The 23,061-nt window shown below is 47.4% G+C and overlaps 2 protein-coding genes across 5 annotated transcripts in view; both read left to right on the top strand.

The window, feature by feature from the left end:
* The window catches only part of fam184ab (family with sequence similarity 184 member Ab), a 102,378-nt gene extending 83,250 nt beyond the window's left edge, over window positions 1-19,128 (top strand). Inside the window, exons 19-23 of one of the 4 annotated variants that reach the window (XM_086167373.1) lie at window positions 1,454-1,600; window positions 13,072-13,189; window positions 13,476-13,580; window positions 15,098-15,188; window positions 17,394-19,128. In XM_086167373.1, coding sequence (XP_086023499.1) covers window positions 1,454-1,600; window positions 13,072-13,189; window positions 13,476-13,580; window positions 15,098-15,188; window positions 17,394-17,533 — 601 coding nt within the window. In that variant the 3' untranslated portion in view covers window positions 17,534-19,128. The other 3 variants (XM_086167372.1, XM_086167374.1, XM_086167375.1) reach the window with 3 other exon arrangements.
* A 1,769-nt stretch (window positions 19,129-20,897) lies between these two features.
* On the top strand, window positions 20,898-22,138 carry ptrhd1 (peptidyl-tRNA hydrolase domain containing 1). The gene is made up of 2 exons (XM_086167300.1): window positions 20,898-21,121; window positions 21,709-22,138. The coding sequence occupies exons 1-2, from the start codon at window positions 20,912-20,914 to the stop codon at window positions 21,877-21,879; spliced, it is 381 nt and encodes a 126-aa protein (XP_086023426.1). The 5' UTR covers window positions 20,898-20,911; the 3' UTR covers window positions 21,880-22,138.
* Window positions 22,139-23,061: the final 923 nt, after the last annotated feature.

Genomic DNA, 23,061 nt, shown 5'->3' with positions numbered 1-23,061 from the left:
TGACTTTCAAATGCTAGAAATACCTGTGCATGCGCCGTCTGATTGAACCCAGAGACGAATTAGTGTGAAGTCCAGACGGTGCCCTTTGTTTCCTCCTAACCGGTGGATATGGAGGGGCCATCGATCTTCTCCCAGATACAGTGTACCTTTCTCAGAGGAGGAGCAGTCGACCTGAACAGGGCGTGGTTTCAAAGTGCCCCTCCTCCAACACACAATCACACACACACACGCACACAGATGAACACATGAAAATGAACAGGAAGGTAAAAATTCTTGGCTGCAGTTCCAGTCCGTGTGATGTTACCCCTCGTCTGAATCCTGGTGGCAGGATAAAAATAGACTGGTAAATAAATGAAGGGGGAGCTGAGAGAAAAAGGGAGTGGAGGAAGAACACAAACACATACACACACTTCCCCCTGTCCTCTCATTGCATTTCCCACCCCTCTTTTTATTATCGCCATCCTTTATCAGCCCATCCCCTCGTCCTCGTCTTCCTCCCCCCAACGTCTGACGAAGGCATTCATTACCCGATGATGGAACCTCCGTTCCTTCAGGTGCGTCGGCTGCGAACTTGTTCTCCTCAGCCACTTTTCGGGAAAGTGATGAATTAACGTTGGTGATCTTCCCGAGGCGTGAAGAGCGGGGAGGATCTGAGGGGTCCACGTTTTGGTTTAGTTTAGAGGGAATCACCTCCGCCTGCCCTTCAGCTTCAGAGGCAGGTTTGAACCCACTGTGTCCCTAAACCTGCGTCTCAACGGGCATTTAAACACCAGTAACCTCGGGCCAGAAGGTCAAGGACCCCAGTCATTCACTCATTCATTCATTCATGGGGTTATGGTGGGGCTCGCCCGAGGCCCGTCACAAGTTGGTCTGAGGGCCGGATAAAGATACCGCCATTCACCCTCTCATTCACACATATAGAGACATACTTCCGTTAACCCTGTCATTAACACATCTTAAAGAGTGATTCAACCATTCACACCTCATATAGATATGCAATCATTCACCCTGTCATTCATATCTCATATAGAGAAATTCAGCCATTCACATCTCATATGGGGATATACATGCAACATTCACCCTCTCATTCACGCCTTATATGGAGAAATTCAGCTATTCACCCCCTCATTCACACTATTTCACGACATAACCATTCACCTTCTCATTCACACGCCATTTCGAGACGTAAAACCTTTTACCCTCTAATTCATTTTTCATATGGAGAAATTCAGCCAGTCACCCTCTCACTCACACCACATAGAGAAACTCAGCCATTCACCCCGTCCTTCACACCTCACGGTGACAAACAAATATGACATGTTGTCGTCTTTTACATTTTGGCAGGTCAGAGGGAGCTTCAGAGCCCTTGGTTTTTGTTTCTTAAGTATCTGCTGTTAAAGGATTCCTTCTGACGAAGTGCTGCCCCCTTCTGGTGTGGATCTTCTCCCCCCAGGGCCCACGAGCAGGAGCTGGTGAAGAGGCACGAGCGGGAGCTGACGGAGCTGAGCGCCGCTCACAGCCGTGAGACGCAGAACATGCTGTCTGACTTCAACAAAGCCCAGGAGGTGCTGAAGGACAAGATCTCCGCCCTGCAGATCCTGTAGGTCCACACACACACACACACACACACACACACGCTCAGTTTGTTGTTCAGACACAAGAAGAGCTGGAGGATTTTGGTCTCAGGAGAGGCTCCACCACCTGTATGAAGGCACCTGAGGCTGGAGGTGTGAAACGGGGGGAGCAGAAGCTAACGCACCTGGGGAGGTGGTGCCATGTTGAAAGAAAAGCTAAGATTCCAAATCTTGTTTTGATGCAGCAAGTTAACGCCACCAAGTGAGAAATACACATTCGGGCTCGATCGAGTTCTGGCCCCCGAGTGGACAACCAGTGGAACTACCATATTTTGCAGACCGGAAGGCGCATGATAAAACAGACAAACAAAACAGTCAGTTTAGTCAAAATGTGTTAATCTAATTCACAATTTCTATCAATACTGTTCAATTGTAACAAATACAGAAGAATACGCTCACGTTCGTAAAACGTTTGTCTTCCACAAATTCATCAAATCTAACTATGGCCGTCTCACTTTGTTCCCTCTGAAACTCTGTTTGGTCTTCTTTACTTAGCGCAGTTCATTTGCTTGCTTTCTCCACTTCCGTACCTTTGATTCATTAATGTTGATTTCTTTCGCAGCTGCTCTATTTCCATCATCTACTGCATGACTGATAGCCTTGAGTCTGAATTCTGCTTCGTAAGCATGTCTCTTAGCAGCCGCCATTTTCGGAGGTCCTCGGTAATATTCTGTTGAAGCACAGTACATACTGCTATTATAAAAAGTGGCAAAGGTAAGCGTACTACGTACTGTTCTCTGATTGGTTGCCAGCGATAGAGGACACTTGAAGTTAGTGTGAGGATGGAACAACGTTGTATTCCAGCGCTACATAATTAGTTATCTAACGTTGTCTGACGTTGCAACCCGTATTCAACCAAGGACCCACTTTAATACAACGTCCCCGTGTCAGGTGGGAACGCTCCAACAATCAATCAAGTGGAGTGGCTTGGTCGCTTACCAAAGTCGCAATAACACATTCGGACAGATTTTTGAGCACAGTTCAAGCAAAACACAAGAATTCATACAAAAGATGCACGGATGATTTTTGAGAAAATGTAAAGATTTTAAGTACACCTTGAAGTGAGAAAAATACGGTAGTGGGCTGCGGCTCAGCTGGTTGAGCCTGTGAATGAGAGGGGGAATGGTTGCATGTCTCCATTTGTGGCGACGTAAGCCATACAGATGATGAACGAATGAATAATTTGCTTTTTGTCGCATCAAGGAACTTGAGAAAAAAAATCCGGCTTCTACTTGTGTTTTGTGTTTGTGTGGTGGAGCAGACGGAGGTGGTGGAGGAGGAGGGGGCTGGCAGCTTCAGACCTCAGAACAGATCGCGTAGGAGAAACCTGGAGTTTGTCCTCTGACCCCCTCCCCCCTCCATTAATCTTTCACGGAAACGCTGTTACGTAAACTAACACGGCCTGCGCGCGCTCTCTAAGAGCACATTACACGCCTCCCGCACACCAACCTCCGTCATCTTAATCTGCGATTTCACACAGGGAAATGTGGTGCTTTCTGCAGGGTTGCGATGCTGAGGAGTGTTTATCTGGCAGCGGAGCGCCGTGCAGGTACACAACCGGGACACGTTGGTCTCGGGATCTCAGGATGCTGCCTTTCATGCTGCTGCCGCAGCTGCTCACAGCCCACAACCACGCCAGCCATACAATTAGTGGGGAGGAAAAATAGTTCATCACACACACACACACACACACACGCACACTCCTATTTATAACCTCAGCCTGACGCACCCCCGAACCCCGTCGCCATGGACACACCTGCTGGAAAGAAAACAAAAAAAATACCACCCATTATATTTAGCAAATGTCCTAATTTTCATTTGCTGCCGTGCCAAAAAAGTGTGTTGACTAATTAGAGCTGCAGATCATTGATCTCATCGCGCTGTCCTGCGGTCCAGCCAGAGAAGAAGACAGCTGGTTTATTGTGATGGACCAGTCCAGGGCTCAGTAGAGATAGCAAAAGAATCAACGGATGAATGTGTTTTGACTGCGGGAGGAACCCGGAGAACCCCGAGGAACCCCACACAGACACGAGGAGAACATCGAGACTTCACGCGGGAAGGAACCCTGTAGGAATCCAACCAGGGACCTTCTGGCTGTGAGGAAGAGGAGCTAAACATTAATTCTCTGAAGCACTTGTCCCACAGTCAGGGTCACGGCTTGGAGCCTTTCCTAGTGTTCACCCTGGACAATAACAGGACCACATCCGGGGACGACCATCCACCCTCTCATTCACATCACCAAGAATGATCGACCAGGAAAAACAATGTCCGCCAGGTACTGCAGGAAAAATATAGTTAGAAGTATCTTCTGTCCGATGAAGGGATGAGTTTTCACCTCGTTTGAACCTTCAAAGAACACCTCGCGATCAGAGGTTTATTGTGTTCCTGGACCGCAGGGGTTTGGTTAGCGTGTCGAAGATTCGGGGCGGGATCCCGTCGGCTGCAGACGCCTGCAGATTTGAACGACCTCGATTCGCAGAGACAGAAATCGAGGGGAGTCAAATATTAGTCCGAACTTCCCGGCCGTCGGTCGGAGATGAAAGGGCAGGGTCCTCGTGCGGAGGCTGATCAAAGAAGCCGCTCGCTGGCGTTTCGTACAATTTACGCATCTAGCCGTCTAATGAGCAATGGTCCAGCGGCACCCAGCTCTTCGCTTCATCTGATGACAAGACGTTAAAGCTAAAGTCGTTCGTTTCGCCGGTTCACATCTTCACCGTGTGCTCGGATGTTTCCTTCAGCCTGAAACTCGGTGGCGTGATGTTCCAGGAAAGCTCTCCACAGAGTGCAGGAGGAGCAGAACTGACATGGAACGGACTAATGCTTTTAGAGACTCCCTAGCATACAGGAACAATAGCTTGTTCCCTACCGTAGGAACCCTCTGCAGCTCCTAGAACCTTCTCAGTGACAAAGCCATTTCTGAGTGCATCAGGGCAGCAGAGGAACCAGGAGCCATAGATCTCAGCTCCTAGGACCATCTGAGCTCCTACTCCAAGGTTCCATAGGAACTCATAGGTGATTGATGGAGCTCATAAGCCACGCCCATTACCACAAACGTCTTGCGGACTGCACAGCGCCATTTTTAAAACAAGTCCTGGCCACTGGTCAGATGTCTTCTTAGGAAAAAATGCACAGAAGCAGTAGAAATGGATTGATAAAGGGGTCCTGCTCTACCTCAGAGGGGTTTCCAGGGCTTGCAGAGGGACATCTACATTTTGGACCGGAATAAGTGCGTAGCGAGCTAACAGCAAACAGGGTTCTTCTGCACAAGGAGACGATAAAAACACTCCGACCTTCTGATAGTTCATGGATATTATTCTATGAACGCTGTGGCGGCTTCCACCTCCATGGTGTTCACGTCATCTTTTTCTTCAGTGGCCACATCACCCAACCGTGGTCCCTCACTCCCTGTGGGAATGCAAAACCAGAAGGTCCCCTGGAGGAGGCTACCTTCTGGAACAGAATTGAAGCTGGACACTTCGTCTGAAGGCTAATGTGATCCGAGCAGAACCGGCAGCTCCAAAAGTGGACATTCCTTCAAGAAAAAAAAGAGGCAGAGCAGATCTCTGGCGGATTCCTGACGTAGTCTGGCGCCCCAGTTGACCCTCTAAGAGGGAGAAGTTTATCAGGATCAGATCATGAAAAGCGAAGAAGGCCACATGAGCGAGGTCCCGGAATCCTGTTTTAGTCTGTGAAGCAGAGGCAGCAGCAAACAAGCATCCACTCCGGTGTTGACCTCCTTTCCCTCCCACTCAGCTGAAGGCAATGTGCCCCCATTTGGCCAGAAGGTGAACTGCACCCTGACAGGAGTCGCCCTGCAGAGGAAAGCCCTCTTCGGCATGAACTTTGAGTGGTCCCCCCTCAACCTCCATGGCTGATATCTGCAAATTTACTGGTAAATTCGGAACGCAAAGCCAAACCCTTTGCAAGATCTTGTCAATCGGTCAATTGAACTCATACCTGGGGTCTGACTCTAACACCGGGCTTGGCGCTGGAGTGACTTCCAAACATCTGCTGGTGGAGAAAGGCCGCCTGCATTGGAAATATCCAGCTGATCTGATGAGATTGTGCAGGTTCCAATGCAATGGGATGCCTGAGTGCGAGCTTTCCGAAAGCGCCCGGCGAAGCTCTCCCCCACAAGGCCTCCTCCGAGGGGTCAAGTGGGCTGGAGGATTCTCGACAGCGCCGTACTTCAAACGCACCTTCTTCAGAAGCTCTCTCTACCCTGGCCCCAGGGGCCATCTTTGCGGCCCCTCGGGTTTAATTGTTTCAAAGTGCACCGGCAAAGACCATCTCGAAAGAGTGAGGATACTTTTCAGCAAGTTTGGGCTAAACGTATCACAACCTCCAGTTCCTCTGGTTCTCCTGGTTCCTCATGTCAAGTATTTGATGTTTTGTTTGCTTTCTGTGATACTTTTCAAAGTGAAGAGACAGTATTGGGACTTTTCTGAACCCTAGTTCCAGTATTCTCCACCCTTGTCCCAGCACAGAAACTAGTGCAGAAGGTACTCTGCCTCGAGTGCACCCCTAGGCAAAGTATTTTCTGCACTAGTTTCAGTATCTTCGTTTCTCCATTTACCAGAAGCTCAGATCCATCTTTCTTTCTCCGCTGATTGGACAGGTGGTGATGACCATCCCCATCCCGTCCCCACACCTCTAGACCCTTTCCAGTGGTGCAACTGCTCTCCGTCATTTGAACAACATGTTAGGGGTCTTGTCAGCGAGTCAGTTGGAGTCTCAGCTTCCAGTTGGTGTTTGTTTTGGTCGTTAGGCTGGCAAGATGCACAACTTGTATCCCCTCACATGGTCACCTTACACTGCGCTTTCACACCCTGTGGTTCCAAATGGCTGGATTGAAATAGCTCACCCATTCACACACTCTCTCATGCCACTGGGGGAAGAGCTGCCATGCAAGACGCCAACCAGACCATCGGGAGCAGCTGCGGCCTCACTTCATCTTTATATGACCTTCTATCAGGTTCTACACATTGGTCCGCAGATGCTGGGCAATTCCCCTGCCAAGACCCCCTGAACCCACAGCGCTTCAATGCGGTGAAGACCTGAGCCCACTGAACCACTGGTAACCGTAGCAATGGTAGCGCCTGCTTAGGGGGAGCCCCTTAGCACCCACTTGTGCATTCTCCAGCAGCCGGTGCTCAGAATTGGGATGGTATTAAAGTTAGAGTCTCTTAGAAAAATGAAGCGCCACACAAATCAGCCACTCCTCCGCACGCCGCCGCCATCTCTGGCTCATGCTGATAGCAGCCCTGCCTTTGGAGCCCTTTAATGGAATGTAAATCTGGTGGAGTTTACGGGCTGCTGCCAACGCACAACATACACCGTCAACACTTTTACTGCCGTCGGACCTTCTTTTTTCTTCTTCTGCTGTTTTCCGCTGATCATTTCTCCAATGTCTGCATCAGATGGATGTTTTTTATTACAAATGAAACACTTGCTGATGGTCTCCTTCCTCTCTGGTCTGGAGGGGAACCGCGTTGATGTTTTATGTTTTTTGGTTTCGTGAAGCCCATGCCTCCCAACCTAGGGATGATCTTCTTCTCTCTTCAAATCAGTTTGAGGCCGTGTTCAGGCTCTGGTCTCCTTGAGAATGTGGCTCATTTAGCCCTATGGGACTTCCACCATCACACTCGGACTTGGATCAGAACCGTCACACTAAGACTTGGATCAGATGGAAGCATACCGAGACTCATCTCGGGGTTTGCGGTCCATCCATCCATCCATCCATCCATCCATCCGTCTTCTGCCTCTTATCCTGTGTCTCTGGGCCACCAAACAAAGCAGAGAAACCCTCCAATACATCCAGGGGCCTCCTCCTTGGTGGGACGTACCCACACCACCTCGCCAGGGAGGTGTTCTGACCAGATGGAACCCCCTCATCTGGCTCCTCTGGATGCTGAGGAGCCGCGGCTCTACTCTGTGCTCCTCCTGGATGATGGAGCGCCTCACCCTATCTAAGGGAAAGGACACTCATGTCAGTTGATCTCCTTCCTTGGGTCACCACCCACTGCTCCTGACCAGAGGTGAGCCAGAGGTGAGGGTGGAATGTAGATCCATTGGTAAGTCCAGAGCTTCTCGTTTCCTTCTTCACCACGAAGATACTACACCCATCCACCTGTTGATCGTGAATAAGAGACGGACTACTCCACTTTGGGCAGGATCTCCTCCCAGTTGAGGATCGTGTCCTCAGATTCGGAGGTGTCGGCTGCTTCCTGTGAGATCATTGAGTGAGAGCTGGAAGTCGTGGTCAGATGAAGAACCACAGAACTCAACATGGTTCCAACCGTTCCTCTGAAAGGTTTGTTTTGACATAAGATCTCCCCCTTCCTTCCTCCACCAGGTCCCTGGGAGATGCTGCCTGGACCTGAGAGAGCGAGGGAGTCAAATTAACTCCAAATGTCAGCGAGAAAGAAACGGCTGGCTTTTTCCTTTCCTCGCCTCAGGGAAGAAATGTGAAAACAAGCCGAGTTCTGGGAGCAAAAAAAAACAACTGCTTGAATCCGCCAAAAATGGAAAGTGACACCAGCCCCTCCCGCTTTCCTCCTCCACGTTCAACCATGACATTTTCTCTCATTAGAGATGTCGCTGCTACTGCTGCTGCTGCTTCTGGTTCTGTTCCTCGTTCTGGAACCCTCAGTCACTTTCCTTCATGGTCTAGAAAGTTCTCTCCCGTCCGGAACCACAATTGGCCCTGAATTGGACCCTGAAGTATAGCTCAAAGCAACACAGTGGTTTGAGCTTCTGCCTTCCAGCCAGAAGGTCCCTGGTTGGATTCCAGTCCTGTGTGGAGTCTCCATGTTCTCCCTGTGTGGGGTTCTTACTGTCAAAACACATGATGGAGGTTTACTGGAGACCCTACATTGTCCAGATGTGCGAATGAGAAGGTGAATGGTTGGATGTTTACATGTTGCCTGTGATTCGCCCAGGATGAAACTGCCCCTCGCCCAATCACAGCTCGGATCGGTAGCAATCCTGGTAAGCGGTGCAGAAGTTTAATGAATGAATGAATGAATGAAGTAGAACTTACCTGCAATGGCACCTCAGCACCTGTGAGTAGCAGCTCAAGGGTTTTCATTGCATGTCAGTCAGAGCTGCTGTGTGAAATATCTTTCTCACACACACACACACACACACACACACAAGCTCGTACTCGCGGCATATTGATTAGCGATACCCTTGGGCTTTGCTCCGGGGACCGGCTGATTAAAGACCATTTAACGAGCGAGCAGACGATCACTGACATTTGCTTTCCTGCGGGCGGCCGTTCTGACAGCGAGTGTGCCGGCTGCCGGCACTCAGCCTGTATACCAACTCACTGACGGAGCTAACTACGTCATACTGTTGACTAGCATTGAGCACCAAGCTAACTAGCAGGGTGCAACGTCAAGACGATGGCAATCACTTCCTCTTGTTACTGTGATGCTAACAGGGTGACATTGTTAGCGTCTTCTTGCCAAAATCTTCTTGTCTTGGCAGATGGACTTGAATTTCCTCACTTGAAGATGTGTCAGCCCTCATCCCTAAGGCGCCTTCACTTCCAATGACCTGTGGGGAGTTTCACAATCGAACTGCTCAGGTTTTGGGCGGGTCCAGGTTTTGGTGGCTTGTTATGTTAAAGGAAGAGTTGATTGGCAGATCAACTCTTTAGAAGTTTCCAGATGGTTTGAGTCGGAGAAACCATCTTTGTCTAAACAGAAAAAAGCAGAGAAGGGGCCTCAGACACAACCTTTCACAAATGTACTGGGATCAATATCAAGATGGATGCACGTTTGGACCAGGACCTTCTGCACCCTCCAATCAACCAGGAAAGTTCCACTACCAGAACCAGCCCTGGTAACTTCCACCTAAGCTTCAGTCCATGTGATCCAACAGGTTTCACTCCTTTGTTTAGCTTCACCTATTCACATTCCAGTCCAGGTAATTCACAAAAGTTATTCCTTTGTCCCCAACGACCTGTTAGCACATCAACCCCCTTAGAACTAGTTTCTGCCCATCAACTCCCCATTTGCATAACAAGCCACAATAACCTAGACTACCACAACCGTGGAAACTCCCCACAGGTCTTCAGAACTGAAGAAGCCTCTGGAATGAGGGGTGACACGTCTTCAAGTGAAGAAATTCAAGTCCAGTTGTAATGACAAGAACACTTAGAGAAGAATTCACTGTGACCGACCTGGATGACAAAGAACCTCCTCTTATTGTTTGTATAATTTTACGCTAAAAGCGACATGAGTTCAGGAGAATTCCAGATTTTTGCCAACTAAGCGCTTGTCCAGAGGGTGAATGGTTAGATGTCTCCGAAAAACAGCCAAGTACCTTATGTCATTTTGCACAATCCAACCTTTTTCATCACCTGCTACACTTGACTTGAATGTACAAACTAGCACGTCAACGCTATCTATCAATGCTCACTTTGTATTATTTCTTGTACATTGTAAGATTTGTTATATTCTTTTTTTCCATTATCCATCTACGCCACCTTTTTTGAGCCACGTTACATATTTGACATCAGACACCACCAAACAAATATGTCACAAACGTTTTCAATGGAATAGATTAACACTGTAGTCTTTGCTATTTTTTAACGGCGCTTGGGCCGAGCATTTCCTCTTCTATGGTTTTGCAGGGTGGCAGTATTAATGTCTCTGGCACGGTGTGTGGAAGAGTTCAGCAACTTTGTAGCCAGCTTTCAGAGCTTTCTCACTGGTCCTGGTGGTTCTCCTCAACAGACAACACTGCCTGTCTCTCAGTCTGTTTACGCACATGAACAAAATAGTCCATGTTCTTGTGTTGAAGTGAAGGATGTTTAGTTTAGAGGTGGCGTTTAAGTTTGCTTGGACCGCGTTCTTCAAGTCGGCTCGGTGGGTTCCCCGGTAAAAGTGAATCTAAACACAATATAACTTAGGTCATATTGTCTTGAGCTCACCTTTTTTTACTTTCTTCTGACAACTACTCATGGTTGGGCCTTCATCTGGGTCAGAATGTTCTTCAGGACCAGAGGGTCCTCATTGAGTACGAACTCTTTTGAAATATTTATTAATGGCGTACCACTGCCGCCGTCTCACTCCACAGGTTCATTCATGACCTGTTGCCATCTAGTGGAAGAGCATTTCATTGTTCTGCCTGTCACTGCATGCTGCCCACATAGAAAGTCCTACCGAGACACATGATTTGCGATGAATAAATAATTCTCTGACCCATCAGGTGAAAGTGTGCATTTTTCCACGGCACAGTGCTTGGAAACAGCGGTCTATTGTGCATATCTTATGCACGATATCTTCTCAGGAAACAGATGTCGTTCCACAAGAAGAATCCTTGATTCCTTGAATCATCGTGTGAATGAGAGGGTGAACGGTTGTTTGCCTCCGATGCAGCCCTGTGACGGTCCCTATCTGCAGGACCAGCGTTCGAGATTTTGACCAAATGAATGAATTTCCGCTTTGCCCTCCCAGTCGGGCAGCCGCTGAGATCCGGCTCAGGAATGAAGCAGCGCGAGTAACAGGCCGAGGCCACCCACCCCACGCAGGTCGAGGTGGTGGAGCGTAAACCGGCTTAGCCTCCGTCCTGCCGGGGACCCCCGTGTCACATTAAGCAGAAATAAAGCCTTTGTTTCCGTGGACGACCCTGAGCCGGGGCGGGCGGAGTCAGCCGGGGAAGACGCCATTTGTCGTAGCTGAGTTCACTCGAATGGCAGCAGCCGGTGTTTTCCTCCCCCCAGTTCCTTCAGGAGCTCGACAATGATACGCAGACTCAAGAACCGGCCTTATAAGCCTGTGATAAGCATTATTTGTAAATGAATGTCGTACTACGCACGCTGTAATCATTTACTTCCAGCGTCGGAAAAACAGCACATTGGCTTTTAATTGTCTCATGGTGAACATAGGACAGATAATTGTCCGCATAAGGCTCAGGATTAACTGATTAACTGCAGCAGCGTTAAAACAACAACCGAAGAAGGACGTCTGGGAACAGGCTGGAGGTTTACTTCCTGTTTGCTGCAAAAATGTTTTCAAAAGTGAAATAGATAAAAAATGAATCTGAAAACAAAGACAGGGTTATTTGAAAACCCAATAATCGCAGACCTGCGAAGGAATAACGCAAAAATCGACTAAAAAAAGAGATTCATCCATTCTCTAAATCACTTAAACTAAACTGATTATTAACCTAATTGATTAATCTAGATTAACTTTTTATTTTATGTGAAAAAACTTAATTGCTTTAAATTCTCAGCAGAAAAGTATCCAGAATTCCAAGCACAGTGGCCCCTTAACATACCTATCACTTTATATATACATTTTTTAAGATACGAGGCACGATTCGAGCTTATTTTATCCTTGAAATACAAAAAAAATGTCATGATACAAATACAAGAGCGAGAAAATCAAATTTTTTAAATTTGCACGGTACGTGCCGAGTGAGCTCCCGCAGCTGGAATACAGTTCATGCGTCTTCCAGCGTCCTCGGCCGCTTGGTCCAGGTAGTTTGTACAGAAACGCGTATTTCTCTTGTGTGGCATCATTTTATAACTTTTAGCTTATTTTGGGGTTTTTTCTATATTAATAGTTTTTAATACTTGTTTTGTGAATTTTTTGGGTTGGTTGGAGTAAATTTTTTTTTGTTATATTCATTTAATATATGGAAAAAAAACCACAATCCCACTTCTGGAACAAATTAAATTGTTATCCTGAGGGACCACTGTACTCAGTACTCACTGGTTGAAGTAACCAAGACGACGACGGTCCTTTGTTTTTAAAGGTTACATTTGAAAAAAAAAATATTGCCGCTGCCAGCCTTGATTGTTTTTTAATATTTTTTGATTTAAATTTGAGGAAAATGTCACTGCAAGCTGGGATGGGGAGCAGCTGTCGCTTATCTATTCATTTATTTATTTACATTTCTTCTTTTTTTTTCCTTTTTTTTTTTTTTTCAAAAGACCGGATGCAAAATAACAAAGCAAAACCCATTACACGCATTTTAAGAGTCCTCATCAGTTGTGAGCCAGAGTGCACACACACACACACACACACACACACAAACACACTTAATGGTGTGTGTTATGAGAACAGATGGCAGGACAGGAAGAGGCCGCAGCCTTATCGATCACATCCTGATGAAACAGGAAGGACGCCCAATTGCCCTGTCCTCCTTTAACTTTGCTACCTCCAGACACACACACACACACACACACACACACACTCATTCTTTCAGGGCTTGCTGCACGCCCTAGTGGCCACAGCCGGAGGCACAAGGACTCTTAAAAAGCCTTCAAATTGGCTTGAGAATTGGAGAATATTGTTTTCTAAGTATGTTCAAGGATTCCTTCCATGCAGGATGTCCAGACGAGATACTGAATACTCCAGATGAGCGGATAAGAAGGTGAATACTTTATATGTCTACATCCTTGTCTACTCTTGTCTCCCAGGCTTGAAGGCACCGAGGAGAAGTTTAGGAACCGGGAGAGCCGGCCGGAGGACTTGCAGGTGATCGCCGAGCTGAAGGACATGGTCTCGGAGAGGGAGTCGCTGGTCAAGAAGCTGGTGGTAGGAAACCCCGCCGCTCAGACAGGAAGTGCGAAAGCTTGCCTCCGCTCACCACAGGTGGGGTTCCCCCGCCGTGTGATTGGTTCTGAAGGTTCCAGAGTCGCCCCGATCGGACGGAAGCCCTGCAGACACTCATCTGAGACCCATTGCCCTGGTTACAAAACAGTAACCGGGGCGACAGGTCCCGAGTCGTGTTTTGTCGGGACGGCGCATCACCGGGACCGGACTGCAAGAACTTTCTCCTCCTTCCTGTCCTCTAACTCCTCCACCCTCCTCCTCCAACCAGGATGACAAGAAGTTCTACCAGCTGGAACTGGTCAACAGGGAGACCAACTTCAACAAGGTCTTCAACGCCAGTCCCAACGTAGGAGTCATCAACCCGCTCATCAAGGTAGGCCGGCACTCCACGCCGTGGCGGCGAGGCTCCATCCCATCTCACCGCCATCGGCGCCCATTGATCTGCAGATCCACCGGCGCCGACGACCAGAAAATGGCCCGAGAGCCACGGCCTTCACGTGTCCGGTAGAGTAGAGAGGCAGGTTGGATGAGAAAGGAGCTCCTCGTCAACCAGGGCCTTCCAGGAGGAGTTGGGTCGTGGTATCCACGATTGTCACCTGCTGGAGATACGAGTCTTGCCGCAGGTTTAGAGGATGTTCTACAAGAGGTATACTGATGTGAAGGAGACGCAGGTGAGAAGACAGGAGGGAGGGTTGGAGGTGTGGAGGTTTCTCTTTGGGAGTGAAGAGGATGGAGACCATCAGAGGGACAGCACACGTTAGATGTTCTGGAGATAAAGTCAGGCTGAGATGGTTTGGACATGGACAGAAGAGGGATGGAGAAGATCTGGGTAGAAGGATGCTGATGTTGGAGGAGGTCTAGAGAAAGACCAGAGAGGAGGTTTATGGATGGAGAAGAGGAGGACAGAAAGGTAGGAGGTGTGAGAGGAGAGGTTGAGATGGAGGTAGATGATTGGCTCTGGTCGCTGATGGAGCAGCTGAAAGGAGAAGATTCACACAACCTTCACTCACCCACACATCCACCTCCTGCTCCTGAGCAGGGTTAGCAGTAGGATGTCCTGCTTTCCTGGGAAACGTAGCGGTGGGGTCCCTTAGCTTAGCATTGACGGCGATCCTCACTACGTGGCAGGCTCAGCTGGATATAAACTTCCAGAGTTTGAACCCGCAGAGGTTGATATGTTCTCCCAGAGATTCCAAAAATCTGACTGATGTTTCGTTCAGGCACTAGCTAATGCTAATTAGCTGATGCTAATGCGAACAGAAAGAGTTGTTTCCACCTTTGGGTCGTGTTTAGAGACCTGGTTTTAAAAATACACCGAACAATCTCCAGATTTAAGATACATTTAAACAAAATAATTCATGTAAGGTGTTCCGGAGGTCACCTGTCCAGGTTGGACCCCCACCTCCTCCTCTGCCGCCTCCTCCACCTCCACTGCATGGTCGACATGTCCCTGTGGTCACCGCCGTGTTCAGGGACTTATAACTTCCAGCGTTGGCATCCTCCCCTCATCACATCACATATGTGTGTGTTTGTGTGTGTGTGTGTGTGTGTGTCTGTGTGTGTGTGCATGCAGCACCTGCCATCCACCATTGTCCATCATGTGTTCACCAAGACTCCTCCAGCTCTTCTCTGCTTTCCACGCCATTTTATCAGTGTGAGACACCTCCTCTCCTCTCTCTCCCTCTCTCTCTGTCTCTCCTTTTTCTTTACTTCTACATTCTCTCTCTCTTCTCCTTCCCCTCCATTCCATCTTATGGTTTTTAGTTATCGTTTTCACCTTAACACTCCCGTCTTTTCTCCTCTTCACGCCCCCCTTCCCTCCTCCCTCTTCCCTCCCTCCCCTCCCCCCTCTTTTTTTTTCCTTTTTTTTCTTGTTTGTTTTCTGTGTAGCAAAAGAGAAAGAATGAGAAATCAGCGGCGAGCCGGTTCAGCAGCTCCCCCAATCTCAGGGCCTCGGAGGCTGCGGGCACGGCCGTGGCAGGTACAGGAAGTGGGCAGCTCCCACAGCCGCCGCCGCCACCGCCGCCGCCGCCGGCCCAGCCCGGCCGCCTCGAGCCCATCCCCAACTCCCCCCTCCGCCACCTCGAGCTCCACCCTGCCAAACCTCTTCCCCCGCCGACCCCTCCCACCGAACCCAAGAAGTTCATGAGGTGAGACCTTCTCCGCCCCCCGGAGGCTCAGAGGCCGCTCCGTCCATGCATCCGCCATCCAACCACTGACCGCCACCGGGTTAGCAGGCGCTAACACAGGGGTGCTAACGACCGCCGTGCGTCCGTCCCAAGCAATTCTGCCTCTCCATGCGGCGGGCGGTCCGACCCTGAGCCCTTGAGGTCCTGAACGCTGCACCAAAGCACCTATTTCGTGGGAACAAGTTACACAGCCAGCTGTGTGTAGGCGCTATCGCGATCGCTCTCCCGTGGGAGACCAGCAATATCCACCTCCTCTGGCCTGTTGGCGTTCGATGGAGATGGTTCTCCAGAAGAACCTTTGCAAAACGTTTCAAATCCGATTCAGACTAATGCAAAAGCGGCATTAGTTTAGCCGTATTTTATCTGTGTGGCATTGTATCCCGACACGGTTGTCATGGGCGGCCTTCAGAGAATGAAGGTTACCGGTAGAAGTCTGCTAATGCCGGCAGCGCTAACAGCTACATGCTAATAGGCGACGTGATTCAAGAATAGCTTCATAAAAGTAATCATGGCCATAGCGGATGAGGTGCCAAGGACTCTGGGGGAGATGTAAGGATGCTACCGCGGCGGCAGGAAAAGGTAGCCAGCTAACTCCTCTTGCTCGGGACTTCAAGGGCTCTGCCATCTACGTACGTCCTTCAAGCTTTTAGCGCCACTTATAACACCGCACGTGCTAATAACCCATTCATAACATCTCAGTGTCTCCTGGTGAGGACATGAATCCTCCTGAACGTAGGAGAGCAGCCAGTCAGCAGGACGACGGGGGGAGGCTTCACTCAGGCGTGGTCCTCAGATGTGGTCCTCAGGATTCCAGCTGAAGCCCTGAGGGCTGTCGGAATGCGAGTGGAGCACCTTTTTATTTCGTTTTTTTTTTTGTTCCCCATGTTTAAAGTCTGCATGCCCTCCTTTTCATGTCGTGGGTTCGAATCCCGCGGGAAGTTATAAAAAGGTGCCATCGTCTGGTGTCATGGTTCTTCATCCTCATCCTCCATCTTCACCGTGTTCTCCCGGCTCCGAGCTTCGGGCCGTTGTGTGTTTGTGTTCCTGTGTCCGCAACTTTTCTTTTTGAAAATGGAGATGATGCTGGGTTTGCAGACGGCTGCCTAGAGCTAAAACGCCAGAAGGAAGGTCCCGAAGGACCTGAAGGATCTTCACAGCCCAGTGTCTGGGGTCTATACGCCCGGAAGAAGTTATTATTCCTCATCCTTTTTAGATGTTCTCTTACTTCTGGGTCGCATTAGCTTGGATAACTAGCCGCCAGTCTGAAGGTCGTGAGTTCGATTCCCAGGGGGGAGGTTCTTTGGAGACCCTGAATTGCAACCTGCGGGGTCTTCAGGGAGCCGGTCATGCACACTAGATGTTCCTCTCCCATCCAGCTATGTCTTGTCCCAGTAGGTCTTCTGATATTTCCATAAAATAGCTCAAAGAGAGCAGAGGCTAGTTTGATGGTTAGGAGACAAAGAGCCTGGTTTTCTTCCTTGGGTTTCCAGTCAAACGGCGAGCGCTGGCCACGCTGGGCTCTGGCGCCTCCCCGTGGCTGGAACCAGCCTGACGCCGCGACATTGGCCCAGGACTGGGTTCGCCAAGCTTTACCACTCAGAGATATTTGACGGCGTTTGCTCACAGTAAAGAAAACACCGGGAGCCACACGACCCTTTTGAAATTTAAAGTGAATTAACACATAATACATAATTTTTTTTTTTGCCTTTATGCTATGTATAAACAAATTATGTGCATTTTTTAAATCAAAGATCAACTGCAGAGAAAACAAAATGGCATTTCTGCATACAACAAAACATTTTGAGGTGAAAAAAAGACGTTGGATCGGAGGTTACTTTTTTAAGCAAAATAGTCAATGTCTATTTGAGTCCTTGTATTTATGAAAAAAAAAAAAACTTAAATAATCCATTATAAAAGGGAAACATCCACTGAGGGATCTGTATTTGAACAAACCACCTGGCAGGAAGTGGTGAATTAACGCGGTGTTTCCCTCGCAGCCCTCCTGAGGCCAAGGACGCCACCATCGACTCCCCGGACGCCCAGCGCCAGGAGTGGTTCGCTCAGTACTTTTCCTTTTGATCGACCACCAAACCTGCAGAAATACCAAGATTCAGCATGTCAGCCAAACTTCAAATAAAAAAATACAAAAAAAAAAAAAACTTAAAAAAATTGAAAAAAAAATAGGGAAACAAAAATGTTCTTTGTTATTTATTGTCACTGAGAGATTCGGGCTCCCGATCGCCGGAGATTCAGTCGACTGAATGGATGAATGAATGGATAGCGGAACGGAGACGAAGGAGGATCAACCCCATGTCTCCACTTTAGAAGGAACAGATGGATGCAATGAATCCATGTGACGATGAGATGATCAAAACCCCTCACTGCGACCTGGTCCGCGGTTCGATTCCCTCATGAGGTCTGTGTGGAATCTCCATGTTCTCCTCAGGGTTCTCCGGGTTCCTCCCACAGTCTAAACACCTGCAGGAGGTTCTCTGGAGACCCTATGTTGTCCAGACGGGTGAATGGTTGGACGTCTCTCTATGGGACCCCTTGATTGGCAGAGTGAACTCCTCGACCAATCACGGCCGGGATAGGCTCCGGCCACCTGAACCTAAATGCAGGATAAGTGGTGTCGTGAATCAATTAATGAGCGAAAAGTGAAGATTCTGTGTATCCGAGCGTCGACTGAGGAGGGAGGGAGTTGGAACCCCGGTCCAGAGCATCAGACATCATCTGATTGGACAGCGGGTTTGCAGACGGGTCTCTCAGTTTGGTCTGCAGGCGCAGCTCGACGTCTCCGGAGGCTGAAAACCGAAAACAAAAGATCATCGGAGAACCGGTTCGGGTTTGCCTCCACATCACTTTGATTTCACCCGTTCATTCACTCATTCCTGATATTCTACAGATTTATGATTTGTTGAGAGAAAGATCTCGTAAAGAAGTTTTTACTTCCACAATTTAAAAATCCTTATTGTTTATATTTCCACTTTACTTCTACTCATGTCCTGCTCACTTGGTTGTTTTTATAAATCTACAAATTGATATTCAGGTAATTTCCAGATCAGTTCCCTGAGGTGATGTCCCTCCTGTGGCCACCGGGGGCGCCAGCGAGCCTCCTGATCCGCGTCCAACTGCGCCTGTGCGACAACGACCATCAGTATATTTGATGTTTTGGGGGGTTTTCTTTGAGGGCGGGGGGGTCAGGGGTCTTTTCTCGTTCTTTACTCGGAGTTCATTTTTTGTGGGTCGGAGGCGAAGAAGACACAGGTGGTGCGTGATCATGCTGCTACTCCCCATCGTTGGACTCTAGTCAGAAATATATATCCAGAAATTCTCAGAAGGTGGTCGTGCTGTGTTTGCGTGGGGCCTGAGACTCCATGCCCCAGCCGGGGGGCCGGCCGGCCCTCCCAGGGGTCTCCGCCTGTGGCGCTCCACGGACCTCCAGAACACGACTGTCCCTCTTCATCTTCTTCTTTTATTACTGTTTGTTTTTCTTTCGTCCGTTTCCAGCCGCGTAGAAGTCCCAGCAGATTTTGGTAGAATATTAAAAAGAGATAAAAAAAAAAGATAATAATAACAATACTGGTAATAAAAATAAAAAAAAGAACCTGTTTGTATGGTCGTCTGTCTCAACACAGATATAATGATGTCTCACCAATTTTAAAAACAAAAATAGCATTTTATATTTATATTATAATGTGTATGCTTAATAAATGATTATTGTGACATTTATGGGTGTTGAGTTTCTTTTTATTTCCGATTGTTTTTATTGTTTGTGAATATGTGCTTTCTGTATATGTATACATAAGCATATATACATCCATATATTCACGTAGAGATATTGCTGGTATTGTGGGATGCACGATTTTATTTTATATTATTTGCACAAGAACATTTCAAGGACAGGGAATTTCTGAAAAAAATCTGGTATATGTAGTTCTTTAGTATAGGGAGTTCTGCTTATAATGATTTACTTTATCCTTAGTTTATTTAATTTAAGTGTTCTTCATTTGTTTATTTAATTGGGAGAGAAGAGGATGTGGTTTGATGAAGGGAGGTGATTCACTGTGGCAAAGAAAAGAAGAGGAAGAATGAAAACAAGCAGAATACTGATGTAAAATTGGAGAATAATTGTTTTACTATTATTATTGCTTTAATGATGAATGTTATTATTATCATTAATGCTATTATGAATAATAATTTTGCCTTAATATGCTTCAGAACTCCTGAGAATTTGCAGGAAATAATGTTGAGTAAAAGACAAAGATCAAAATTGATGATGGGAGCACCAACCATTTAAAGAAAAGAAAACTGTTTTTATAACAGGGGTGTTAAAGTACCAAGTGAAGGGTTTTATCTGTGCCCCATTAAACCTTTTATAAAGATTTCGGACTACTTATAAAAATTATGTCACTAAACCTCTGTTCTACAGCATACAGCACGGGTAAAGCCGTTATTTCAAATAAATTACTTTTTATTCGCGTGAGATCAAAGTTCCGTGTAAAGAATTGAATAGATATAAATCTTTTTTCTTTCTTCTTTTTCTTTATTGAACATAAACAGTATAAACAAATATACATGTGTACAAATAAACATGGCGAGTTGAATTGAATGTCAATGAAACAACCAGGGATGAGGGAGCAAAGGACATCGGGACATTCGCTCCGTATGTAATCAGAAGTTAACAGTTAATAGATAAATAAATAAATAAATGAATAAATAAATCAAAAAAATGAAAACTTGCAAGGGGAATATAACATATATTTAACTTGGTGGTTCACAAGAAGTCTCAGACATCAAACTGTATATTTTTTGGCTTTTGGATTTTTCCATCAGTTTTAAGTATTTTTTATATAATTCAAAATCGTTTATAAAGAACGTAAAATTGGGGGAGCACTTTTGCCTTCTGTTTTTGTGAATGAAGAACTTGGCCAGGCCTGAAATAACATTGACACATAGTTCATCTCTTTTGTTGCTTAAAAGTAAACCAAAAGTAATGTCATCTCTTGAGAAGGAAACTGGTGACGATGGAAAATTGTCTTTCACTCATTTTTGAGTTTTAGCCCAAAAGCCCTGTACTTTTTCACATGAGAAAAATCGTCAATATTAAAGTGTACCCTCAATAATTCCTTAGATGGGTAGATGTCATTCATAATTTTGAAGTGTGTCTCTTTTGCCTGAGGGGGGTATGGGTAGTCAGGTACATAGTTCGCAGCCTGGCAATCGATTCCTTATCAAATTTATTTAAAATATCATTTTTCTTTTGACATCCAGGGAATAAGTTTTATGTAAAACATTTCCTGATAAAGGAGTTGCTGCATCTTCTATCCAGAATTGAGATTCCCTGGAATGGATATAAGTCTTCCTCCTCCTGGCCTGTCAGCAGTGATTCGGCGTGCATTACCAAGATAGGCCACTAGAGGGCGGTAGAATCCCGTGGACGTATAATGACTACCTTGACCCGGAAGATAAACAGCGCAAATCATTTCCGGTTCGCCGCATGTGTTAAACAAATATGGCTGCTACGGGGGCCGGCTCTCCAGGCCGGCTGGTCCAGTATGTGGTGGTCCGCTCGGATCTGGTCCAAGCACTGTCGTGGCCCCTGGGCGCCGTGATAACCCAGGCGTGTCACGCCGCCACCGCCGCCGTCCACCTCTACTACGGGGACGCGGACACGCAGCGCTACCTGGCCGAGCTGGACGCCATGCACAAAGTGGTGTTGGGGGTAAGACGCGCAGAACTACGTTGAAATATCGGATCATTTCAGCGTGTCGAGGGATTTTAAGAAAAATCAGCGGTTGTCAGGCTCGATTGTCCTTGTACATTTTATGACATCGTGTTTCATGGAAATCGGCATTTTCACAAAACAGTGACTTGATATAAAAGCTAAAACTAGTGGCAAACACTAATCTGTAACATGAAAAGCTAAAATTAATGCTCGATCTCGAAGACACGGCGACATTGATTTCTTTACATAAGTCGTGTATGTTTTCATGAACGAGAATAATTCTGCTGAGAAAATACAAAATACTAAAATTTTTGTTTTTTTTTGTAATGGAGTTTGGCCTTTGAATTTAGACTATAACTATTAACTGGAGTTGTGATCTAGGGACAATGTCTGTGTTATTTTGCATTTAACCAGCCTATATACCCCCCAGGACATAAATTATACTTTCAACTCTCTCACTACTGCATGCATTTTGAAAAGTTCGTATAAATGCTTTCCAGATGGGCCACCGGGCTGAACCCCGGGGTCTCCAGAGCCGCTCAAACACAAATTCATGAACCTGCCTGTGTCTTTGCATTGTCGAGGCTCCGGACGAGGCGGCACTCTCAGGTCTGTCAGACAACCTGACGCAGGCCGGGATCGCCCACAAGCTGTGGATCGAGCAACCGGAGAACATCCCCACCTGCCTGGCCCTGAAGCCGTACCCCAAAGAGACGGTCCAGCCGCTGCTGCGCAAGTTCAAACTCTTCAAATAACCACCACCACAGACGTTTCTCTCATTACGCACCGCGTTACATGTCGGCGTCCCAGGAGGGACAGCCGCAAGGGCGTCACTGGCACGCCACTCACCCTCAAAGCATCCTGTCAGCTGGAATACATAAGATGACGGTCTGAAAACCCTGGATGAGTTTTCGAGCCAGTGCTCTTCAAGCAGACAACGGGAGGCTTTTTGAGCGTGCAGCCTGGGGTGTATGTCAGGATCGCCATGTATGTCCTCCTGCATTAAATTATGCTTCTATCTGAATGCGTCAAAATCTCACCTTTATTTGTGCTCGTTCTAGGAAACTTGCATTTTTTAGAGACCTAATGAGGCCTTCTAAACAATGTTTGACTCATGTCCGGATCTAGACTTTAATCCCACAGAACAGCATGTGTGGGCAATGTTTGCAAACTTGTTCCCACACTGTCACAGTGCTGCAGCCCAAAGCAGCGAATGTCGTGTTGATCAGAGACAACCTTCGTGGACAGAAGTTCTCGGTGCAGCCGGTTCGATGGCCTCGGGATTGGATCTCTGCCTTTCATGCAGATGTTGTGGTCCGGCTGGCTTCATCAGAGCAGTCCTCGATGGAGTGGTTCATACCTGGGATGAAGAATCGTCAGCTCTGAATCCGAGGCAGTGGTCCTCAGCTGGAAATTGGGGGTGGGAGCTGACCCCAAGTGGAGGAGTTCAGGTATCTTGGGGTCTCTGCAGCAATCTGTCATGGTGTAGAAGGAGCTGAGCCAGAAGAAGCTCTCAATTTACCAGTGGATCCATGTCCCAACCTCTGGTGTGGACCTCTATGCTTCGGCTACTTAGACACTTCCTCTATCTTGTTGCCATGAGATAATGCCGGGTCACACATTTGAAGAAGGAGATCTATCTATCTCCTCAGTGCCAGCGAATTCAAAGCCACACCAGTGCTGTTATTTTTAGAAAGGCTGCAGGATTTGACTATCTGCCATTGAAATAATTCCTTCCATAGCTCGTGTAAATTATTTCATGGTCACAACGGGCCGTTTACCAAGCTCTCTGCTTAATTTCTTATTTCTTCTCCTCACTCGGTCTACGTTAGCATAAATCATGCCCTCACGTCATGAACCTGTTTCCACGGTTTGGTTGGACGGACCAGGTTTACCTCCTCCCTGGGTCCAAGGCCATGCGTTCGAACCCATCCCCA

Source organism: Fistularia commersonii, chromosome 20, assembly GCF_037954325.1.
Source record: "Fistularia commersonii isolate RoL2024-O1a breed Wild chromosome 20, RoL_Fcom_v1.0, whole genome shotgun sequence".
NCBI lineage: Eukaryota > Metazoa > Chordata > Actinopteri > Syngnathiformes > Fistulariidae > Fistularia > Fistularia commersonii.
Note: the sequence above shows the minus strand (reverse complement) of the source record. Positions and strands in the feature narration are given on the sequence as shown.